The sequence below is a fragment of the Ictalurus punctatus genome, chromosome 26 (assembly GCF_001660625.3).
Source record: "Ictalurus punctatus breed USDA103 chromosome 26, Coco_2.0, whole genome shotgun sequence".
Taxonomy (NCBI): Eukaryota; Metazoa; Chordata; class Actinopteri; order Siluriformes; family Ictaluridae; genus Ictalurus; species Ictalurus punctatus.
In genome coordinates this window covers 1748117-1757680 of record NC_030441.2, presented here as the reverse complement: position 1 = coordinate 1757680, position 9564 = coordinate 1748117, and the positions used below count along the sequence as shown (strand labels likewise).

Genomic DNA, 9564 nt, shown 5'->3' with positions numbered 1-9564 from the left:
CGATCTGATCGAGCGCCTTGAGGATCAGAACATCCATGTCATCGTTCGTATCCACCTCCTCTTGATAGTTCTTCACAGGGAAGATGTTGCTCAGTGGAATACCCAGCAGATCACTACACTCCTGCATCTGAAAATATTTATAAAAAACAACAAAAATGAATAATTCATTTAATTGATAAATTATCAAATCTACAACAATTATAACAAATCGCAAGTTGCAGAACGGAACTTTATTTAACTCCTTAAACAGATGCACTGACAAGCTTTTTGCTGTTTATAGTTGACGGCAACATCTAATAATATTTAATAATTAGATTTGCTTCAGTTTTTGGGGTTTGTTACTTTCCCGAAGTTCACTAGACTCGTTATCAGAACCTACTGCGAAGCGGAGAAACAGTGCTGCTGTGAGATCAATCTGGGATCCATTTCATTTTAATGCCTTTATGACTTCCAGGAAGATTTACTTTTACTTTGTTCTGTGTGAAAGTAAATATTCTTATATGGTGATATTGAACACTATTTGATTAAAAAAAGAGCCAAATAAATAGAAGTGCCTTCTATTCATATCAGTATTTACATTCATTGAGAACATATCTGTTCAATCCCAATATTGTAATCAGTTACAATCCTAATATACACCATTTTATTACACTATTACCTTTTCTTTGATCTTCTTGCTGGTGTAGACCTTTCTTAGGTCATCTTTAACCAGAGGGCAGATTTCATCCACTTTTGTCATAATGATTACTTGAGGCAAATCTGTACAATAGGATGAACAGTTTATTATCTACAATAAGACTAAAACAGGAATTCTAATATGATATGAAGATGATTTTCTTATAACAGCATGTTCTGCAGTGTTTAATTCTTATTACAGTCATTTATCACTGATTCCAATTTTTATTAAAGTTTAAACTTTAATTCAGACTTTTGAATATATCTCCCTTTTTTAAATGAATAATTACATCTTTACATTATATTACATTAGGAATTGTGTGTGTGTGTGTGTGTGTGTGTGTGTGTGTGTGTGTGTGTGTGTGTGTGTGGTTGTCTGAGAGTGAGAAAGAGAAAATTATGTATTTATCTATTTTTTACACCAAATTGTTGAGGCCCCCTGGCGGCCCACACTTTAATAACCATTGCTCTATACCACTCACTTCACTATGCATTGATTTCATACACCCACAGGGTGGTGATGGCACCGTAGTGCTTGGGTCCATCATTGCTGCTTGCAGCTATATTATTTTCTTATTATTACACATACTTATTTGGTTTCCTATGCAGTGTGCACTTAAAGGAATATTCCTGGTTCAATACAAGTTTAGCACAATCAACAGCATTTGTTGTATAATGTTGAGTATCACAAAAAAAAAAAAAAAAAAAATTCTAACACTTTAAAAATGCAGAAAAGTGAAGCACCTACAATGGAAGTGCATCTGTAAATGTTAAAATACTCATGTTTCTATAGTCACAGGACATAAACAAATGTACATTAACATGATTTTCGTGCCATAAAATCAGCTACTGACCTTTTCTGGGTAGTTATGATCAATTTTACAGCTTTGTTGCCATGAAGACGCAATGTCAACAAACCCTAAAACAACCTTAAAATCAATTTAAACAAATTTACAGCTTAAATAGTACATGTTTTAATTAACCGATTCATGTAAATACTTTCATACAATTGTAAGCTTATCATTTTTATATAAATTATAAGAGATGAGTTAAACTAATGTTTTGTCCTAATCAACATTATGTAACAAATGCTGTTGATTAAGAATGACTTGCATTGAAAAACAGCTTTCCTACACTGATTATAAACAACTCACTTTTTAATGTGGAAAACATGTTCGTTTGAAAGAAAATATATTGAAAGTGAAGCTTTTTGTCTCTGCACTCAGGGATATATTTCAAGATGAGAAGATAAATTCCACAAGAATTTAAAAGATGCCGCTTGCGCATCATCCACTCAAAATGCAGCATGCCCACCTCCGAATCAGTCAGGGGTACATAATGTAAGATAAACGTTATATGGATAGTTTGGTGAGTAATACTTAGTTGTCTTAGCATTGCCAGGTTTGAAATATAAATAGCATTCATGCACGTTATTTTCACGAGGTAGAAACATGTCTAATCAGCGCTTGTAGTTGGCTGTGCAAGTCTGAAAATTCCTGTCCGTGATATGAAGCCACCATTTCGGTGTTTAACAGAGCGGTGCAGTGCAGTGTGTGCTTGTTACATCATTTAAAATGTTTATTGGAGTCTGATCTATGTACACTTTGAATAAACTGAATGTACTTCTGAAACATGATTTATTGTTAATGGATGATGCCACTGGTAGAATATGTGATGCTGTGAAGGAATCTGACCTATACACCATTTGTCTGGGAACCATTTATTCAAAAACTCAGGCTTTTTTTTTTTTTTAAACTTCAAATACACAGAACCTGTAAAGGTTTACTTAGGTAGAGATGACACGAGGTCAGTGAGGTTTGCCTACTATGTTCCTTTAAAGGAGACTTTGAGATGTTTATTGGAGTCTGATCTATGGCAGAAGTGTGTTGCACAGCGTACGCATGTGCAGATGTGTTTTATGATGTCAGTGATGGTCAGCTATACAAAAACCAGTTTTTCCTTCAAAACCCAGCATGTCTTAAACTAATTCTATATGAAGATCCTTTTGAGGTGGTGAACCCAAAACGCAAGCACAAAATACTAGTGTATCTTTCTCTGGCTAATTTACCACCTCGTATAAGATCAAATACAGATCACATGTCACTTGTAATGTTGTGTTGAGGAAAAAGATTTTTTAAAACCCAAGCATCATTACTTGCGACACTACCCTGCACTGATTTTAAAGTTTGTCCCTCTGATCAGATTGTGGACAATGCACTTTGAATGTAAGCACAGTTACTTTAAAGGATGTGTTAGGAACTTAAAGAATTTCAAAAACCTCTGCCTCACTCTCTCTGAAAGTCATCAAATGTTCCAGCCTTATCTATCAGAAGAATCAACGTGCCATCTAACTTTCCACATGAAAGACAGCACAGCATTTTGCCCAGAGCTGTATGATGATTCTGTTAAAGATGCAGTGAGGCAGTTTGGTTTCACAGAGAACAACACCAAAGTCTCAACAGAAGTAATGTACAGGGGTTCATTATACAAAAAATGCCAGTTCCTTATGACACAGAATGTGGACTCAATGGAGTTTGGAGAACTTGCACTTATTCTGATAAAAGATGACGTTGTTCATTTTCTACTGAGAAAATTTGTAGCAGAACTCATTCCTGAGTACAGTCTGCATGAATTGGAAAAAACAGAACAAAGTAATGCAATGTGTGAGCATCAATGTCCCGCCGGATTTCTATCCTTTAACATCATATATGATGAATGAGAAACTACTAATTCCATTGAAGCTCTATTTTTTTTCCCACACATGTTTTATTCATGTTAATTATTCTTATTTGGTTGTTTTTCATAAATGGGTGAATCAGAGCTGAGCATTCCCAACATTAACGGTGCCATTGCTACCGTATTACCTGACCTCACAGTCACAACTAAAAAATCTCTTGAGGACACTTTAAAATTGCTTTGAGTGGAGAAGAACCCCAGAAGATTTAAAATTTCTTGTGGAATCAGATCTGGTTGCTGTACTGAGGCCCATTCAAGCCAGAAAATTTATTATGGCTGTGAAGGAGACCAGTAAGTCCATGTATTTATTTCTATTACAAAGACCTTAATGGTTGGACAAATCAAATATCAAATATGTTGTCACATCTTTATTCTAAAATGTTATTGATCATTTTATGTTTTTGTTTACTACACACCTGCATCTGAAAATATTTATTAAAAAAAAAAAAAACAACAACAATGAATCTAACAATTTATTTAACTGATAAATGATCAAATCTACTACAATTATAACAAATCACAAGTTGCAGAACGGAACTTTATTTAACTCCTTAAACAGATGCACTGACACACTTTTTGCTGTGTATAGTTGACAGCAACATCTAATAATATTTAATAATTAGATTTACTTCAGTTTTGGGGGTTTGTTACTTTCCAGAAGTTCACTAGACTCGTTATCAGAACCTACTGTGAAGTGGAGAAACAGTGCTGCTGTGAGATCAATCTGGGATCCATTTCATTTTAATGCCTTTATGACTTCCAGGAAGATTTACTTTTACTTTGTGCTGTGTGAAAGTAAATATTCTTATATAGTGATATTGAACACTATTTGATTAAAAAAGAGCCAAATAAATAGAAGTGCCTTCTGTTCATGTCAGTATTTACATTCATTGAGAACATATCTGTTCAATCCCAATATTGTAATCAGTTACAATCCTAATATACACCATTTTATTAAACAATTACCTTTTCTTTGATCTTCTTGCTGGTGTAGACCTTTCTTAGGTCCTGTTTAACCAGAGGGCAGACTTCATCCACTTTTGTCATGATGATAACTTGAGGCAAATCTGTACAATAGGATGAACAGTTTATTATCTACAATAAGACTAAAACAGGAATTCTAATATGATATGAAGATGATTTTCCTATAACAGCACGTCCTGCAGTGTTTAATTCTTATCACAGTCATTTATCACTGATTACAATTTTTATTAATTAAAGTTTTAACTTTAATTAATTAATTAAGTTTCTCTTACGAGCCTCTCTCTTTATTTTCTCCCCTGATGTTAAGATAAAAATCACAGCTTGTCGTGTTCCTGAGAAACCACTAATCGTAAACTCCTCTGGCCTGAAGATCAGAAAACTCTGTTGCAGCTTTACCTCTGACTGTTACAAAGTGTTGAAACTGGAGACTCCTTCCATAGAACAAATAAAAGTCCCTGTGTGAGTTGTTACTATAGAAACTATTAGAATGAACGGATTAATCTAAACTTGTGATTTGTTTTGCAGTCAGAACTACAGTCAGGGCTGCTGTTATAGAAAAACAATCAACATCTTCGGACCAAATCACACACAGTGGTATGTTACTGGGGAATAATTGTGCCAATATATAAAAAAACATTTTGAGATGATTCTAAACTATAATAACAGGACTTACTATACTCTATAGCCACCCCACGGATCAGGTTCATCTTTTCAATAAGATTTTGTTCCATGAGTGACACTGTGCTTGCAGCTATAACATTGACCAGGCAGAAGGGTTTATCAGAAGTTTTGGGGTTTTTGTTGTAGTCCTTCTGAGACGCGGGAGTAACAGGATTAAACTGCAAATTGGTGAAAGAATAAATATTACAGATGTTTTACTGTGCAAAAATCAGTGTAGGTTACTATAGAGCTACAGCTGTACTATAATGACTGACTACATGAACAGTATTCTAATGTCATATATATTAACATTATATACCGTAACAATGCTAAAAATAACTGTTTTGTCTCATATTGTGAGAGTAAAATGTTCCCCTCACTTTATATCCTTCCTCAAGAAACCCCTTTAAGGCTGTGATGATGTCCTGTACATGTACGCCTTGTCCATCGGCAGATTCAAGTCCCATGACGTCACTGAACACAAAAGGTAAACGGGAGCCGTCCTTCCCCTTGATATGATGGGTTTTGTACTGTAAGAAAAAGACACAGATTGTATATGATTCTGACTCAGGATCAAATTCCATATTAAACACAATATTGAACTGTACAGTGCTGTGCCTCGTTAAGAGCTGAGGTCCACACACTAAGGCTTTCAGGGTGTTTAAAAAAAAAACATTTTAAAGGCATGTCATTGGACCACTCCAATGTTCAGCTGAAGCGAGCCATAGACCGACTTTTTCAAGAGGACCAGGGATTGTATCTCTGAACCAGTCCTGAGCTTGAAAACTTTTGTCTGGAAGTGTGAAAATGACCTTAGTTTAAATCAAACTGTTTTATTTGTCTGCATTAAGAAATCAGACCAGTGAATATGTTGAAGTTATACTTACAATTGTTGTGCAACTGGTTCCAGATCTTCCATCAACAAGAGCACCACTGGTGATCCGCTCTTGGAAAGCGTTATTTACTGCATTAATGAAGCTGGACATTCCTGCTCCAACTTCACCAACAACCAGAATCCTGACAAACTTTACGTCAGAACTGCAGAGCTTAAAGTTCCTCAGTTTTTCCTCCAAGAAGCATTTGCACCTATCAAAAACACAAAACGTCACAGAAGGATCGTACCATCCTGCCACTTAACTTCCTGGCAGTTAGTGACTGAAGAAGAACTTTAATTAATTAGAAGTCAATAATCGTCAATAATAAAAGAAAATCAGAATATGTCACACTGATACAGTAAGTGAGCAGAAATGGACAGTTTTGTCAAAATCTAACAGATTTTGAGGCTGAAATACGAACATTTCTTTATGGAAGTTAATACAACTCACCCCCAAGGCATTATCCTCCATGTCTTATCAAATTCTTAAAAACAAACAAAAAAATAATGTTACCCTGGTTACAGTTTTGCATTTATATGTGAAATACAGTTAACATGTAAGTTTCTAAGTCAATGGACATGCAGAGTGTTCAATATATTTCCATGTTTTAAAAAAATGGACCTGATTGCTAGACACATACACTTTTGTCTTTATACAAGGATTTTTACAACAGAGACACTGCAACAAGTTTACTCCTGTTTTTACATTTGTTGTTGTTGTTGTTGTTGTTATAAATGGGTAGTTTTTCATCCCAGAAATTAAAAATAATCAGTGTTAAACCTGTTCCAAATAATGTTCATTTTATGCTGTGCTCCATGATTTTAGTCGAGTCACATCATGTACTCGTGCGTTACACATTCTCACTCCTAGATTAACTCCCATAACTGGGAAAAAAAATTCATTAATAACTAGGCTAAATCGGGAGTAAATAATAAACCGTATCAGTATGTAATATTAAGGTTAACATATTGATCATCATCCGATAAATATTATAAGACTGAGACTCGCCTGGAGCCGGTGGAGGTGTTTGAGATCGCTGAGGTGTAGATGCAGACCCTCCCATTTTATTCAGTTTACTGAATTCAGATGAACAATGCTGATGAGAAAAGTTTTTGCAATGTAAGAAAAGGTTAATAAAAAAATTAATAAATAATATATAATACAGAAATTAATAATCATGCAAATAATGACAACGGCCTCAAAAGTAAACAATCTGTTGTTTCATTCAGACAGCTCTAATACAATATTACATATTTGTAGATGTTATGTTTTGTGCTGCAAAAGGTTATTAAAATGCACTTAAATCTGTAATTAATGGCGACAGCACGAAAAGCAAGGCACAATTTCAAAAAACAGACCAAAGAACTTGGCTAACATGCTAATTCTGCTGATTTTCAAATCTGATTTCCCAACAGCTGATCCGCTGGACTGAAGGACTGAGGCTGACATGTGACACATCCTGGTCAGAGTCTTACATTTACGGTGTATTAACTCTGAATGGGAGTGAAATCTTTGTCTTATTCTAACTGTAACTAAAGTAACATAACATAATCGAATATATTCCATAAAGACAGAATATTACATTACTCTTATTTTAGCGATGCATACTTGGTACCCTTCTCCATTTAGGAAGAACTGTAATCCTAATATGTGTTCTTCTGTTCAAGGTTCGTCTGTCCAAGATCCTAAAACAAAGCCTGTTTGAGCTGCCTCAAACTGCTTCTTATCGGTACACAGATTTATGTCATGCTCTGCGTTTCATATCTATAGTAGTGCTTTAGTACAAGCGCTTCAGAGCGCTCTCATTATTCTCTCCTGCTTTATTCTATCCTGTATTAACCATCTTTCTGTAATAAACCTTTTTACCTTCAGAGGACGAGTCTGCGAGTGTTGTCTAATGTTCACGACAATTTGGCGTCTCCTGGCTGGGCTGCGTGAGTCTTTAAGCTTTTCTGGACAACAAGCAAACCGGAGGACGTTCGTGGAAAAGTTTCACCCTGAAGTAAGTGTTAACACACAGGCAATTTGCCCTTTAGTGCAGAGTGAAAGACCAATGAAGCCTTACCACTGACCGGTAGGAATCTTCAAGAATTTAGAATTAGAATTAGAATTTTATGAAGTCATCGAGTATTGCTCTCTATGGAAGGGAGTGAATGATTTAGAATTAGAATTATATAAAGTCATTGTACATTGCTGTCTGTATGGAAGGGAGTCAATGATATAAGAAATGTGTGTATTACATTGAGAGAAGTATTACATGGAGCAATTTCTTATAAGAAGTTCCAGGAACTTCGCCTCTGCGACGGCAGCGATATTGATGTTTCTTAGATCACAGCTTCAAAACTAAGATATATAACAACAGAGATCTCACAAAAGTGAGTACACCCCTCACATTTGTGTAAATATTTGATGATATCTTTTCATGTGACGACACTGAAGAAATGACACGTTGCTACAATGTAAAGTAGTGAGTGTACAGCTTGTGTAACAGTGTAAATTTGCTGTCCCCTCAAAATAACTCAACACACAGCCATTAATGTCTAAACCGCTGGCGCCAAAAGTGAATACACCCCTAAGTAAAAATGTCCAATTTGGGCCCAGTTAGCCATTTTCCCTCCCCGGTGTCATGTGACTTGTTAGTGTTACAAGGTCTCAGGTGTGAATGGGGAGGAGGTGTGTTAAATTTTGTCATCGCTCTCACACTCCCTCATACTGGTCACTGGATTATCATCAAGTGGCATGCCCCATTGACTCATTCCATCATATCAGCGGTACATGATACATTTGGCAAACTTAATAAAATCCCTAGTGTTGAATTGACACCCAGAGTGTTTGAGTCCAATGGACTCATATAAACACTGTAGGGTGTGAATTCAACAATGTGGGTGTTTAATCAACATTGGTGATTTTGCTGTGCATATAGCCTTCTAGCTCCATTGTAGTCAGTTTGCTCTTTGAGCAGAGTTAGCAGCCTTTGGACTGTGGATAGTTCTATGAGAGAGATAAAAGTAGTAGACGCAGTGTTTCTTTTTTGTCTATATTGCTCATTTCGTTCAGTGCTTTAATGTCTATAAAACCTGCAAAGATGTTAGGTATGAGATTTGTATTGTAAACTACACCGGATTTTAGTTACTATTGTTATACTTCAAGTTAGTCATTTCTCCTGGTTTAAAAGGCTGTATTCTACTGCCGAAAATCTAACTGGAGCAACGTCATTTTAAAATTATTGTCAACTTAAAAACTTGTGTTCAGAATTATGGTAATTAAGTACACAACGCTTAAAATCCTGTTAAATAATGTGGAAAAATGTCATATTTTTGGTTGGATGTGTACAGAAATTCATTATTAACCCTCTTAGTTCCCACAGTATTATGTCCCACAACCCTATATTCCCCATAGAAACAGCATGCCAACCCTGAGCTCCCGGGCCAAAATTGGCCCCAAAATCAACATTTTAATTTTAACATTTTTAGGCCTTGAAACAACTTATAATAATGTTTTTATTTTTATTTTTTATTTTATTTATTATTATATTACATTGAAATTGAAGCAGTTCAGTGTTTTTACTCCACTTGGAGCACAATTCTTAACTAGAGAAATTACAAAAATGCTCGCTAAAATCCTTATACTCATT

General features: G+C 35.3%; 3 protein-coding genes across 5 annotated transcripts in view; 1 reads left to right on the top strand and 2 right to left on the bottom strand.

The window, feature by feature from the left end:
• Window positions 1-9564, bottom strand: part of LOC108262153 (interferon-induced protein 44) — a 46633-nt gene that overhangs the window by 36445 nt on the left and 624 nt on the right. The window lies entirely within an intron of this gene.
• The window catches only part of LOC108258363 (interferon-induced protein 44), a 108628-nt gene continuing 103071 nt past the window's right edge, over window positions 4008-9564 (bottom strand). The window contains exons 1-7 of one of the 3 annotated variants that reach the window (XM_053676222.1): window positions 7797-8034; window positions 6939-7026; window positions 6381-6414; window positions 5943-6141; window positions 5436-5585; window positions 5069-5234; window positions 4008-4478 (exon numbers count right to left, since the gene is read on the bottom strand). In XM_053676222.1, coding sequence (XP_053532197.1) covers window positions 4366-4478; window positions 5069-5234; window positions 5436-5585; window positions 5943-6141; window positions 6381-6414; window positions 6939-6993 — 717 coding nt within the window. In that variant the 5' untranslated portion in view covers window positions 6994-7026; window positions 7797-8034 and the 3' untranslated portion in view covers window positions 4008-4365. Of the gene's footprint in view, window positions 4479-5068; window positions 5235-5435; window positions 5586-5942; window positions 6142-6380; window positions 6415-6938; window positions 7027-7796; window positions 8035-9564 lie in introns of those variants that run through there. The other 2 variants (XM_053676223.1, XM_053676224.1) reach the window with 2 other exon arrangements.
• LOC128629199 (interferon-induced protein 44-like) overlaps window positions 8122-9564 on the top strand; it is a 98516-nt gene continuing 97073 nt past the window's right edge. The window contains exon 1 of the mRNA XM_053676180.1: window positions 8122-8305. The gene's annotated coding sequence lies outside the window, so the exon portion shown is untranslated. The remainder of the gene's footprint in view (window positions 8306-9564) is intronic.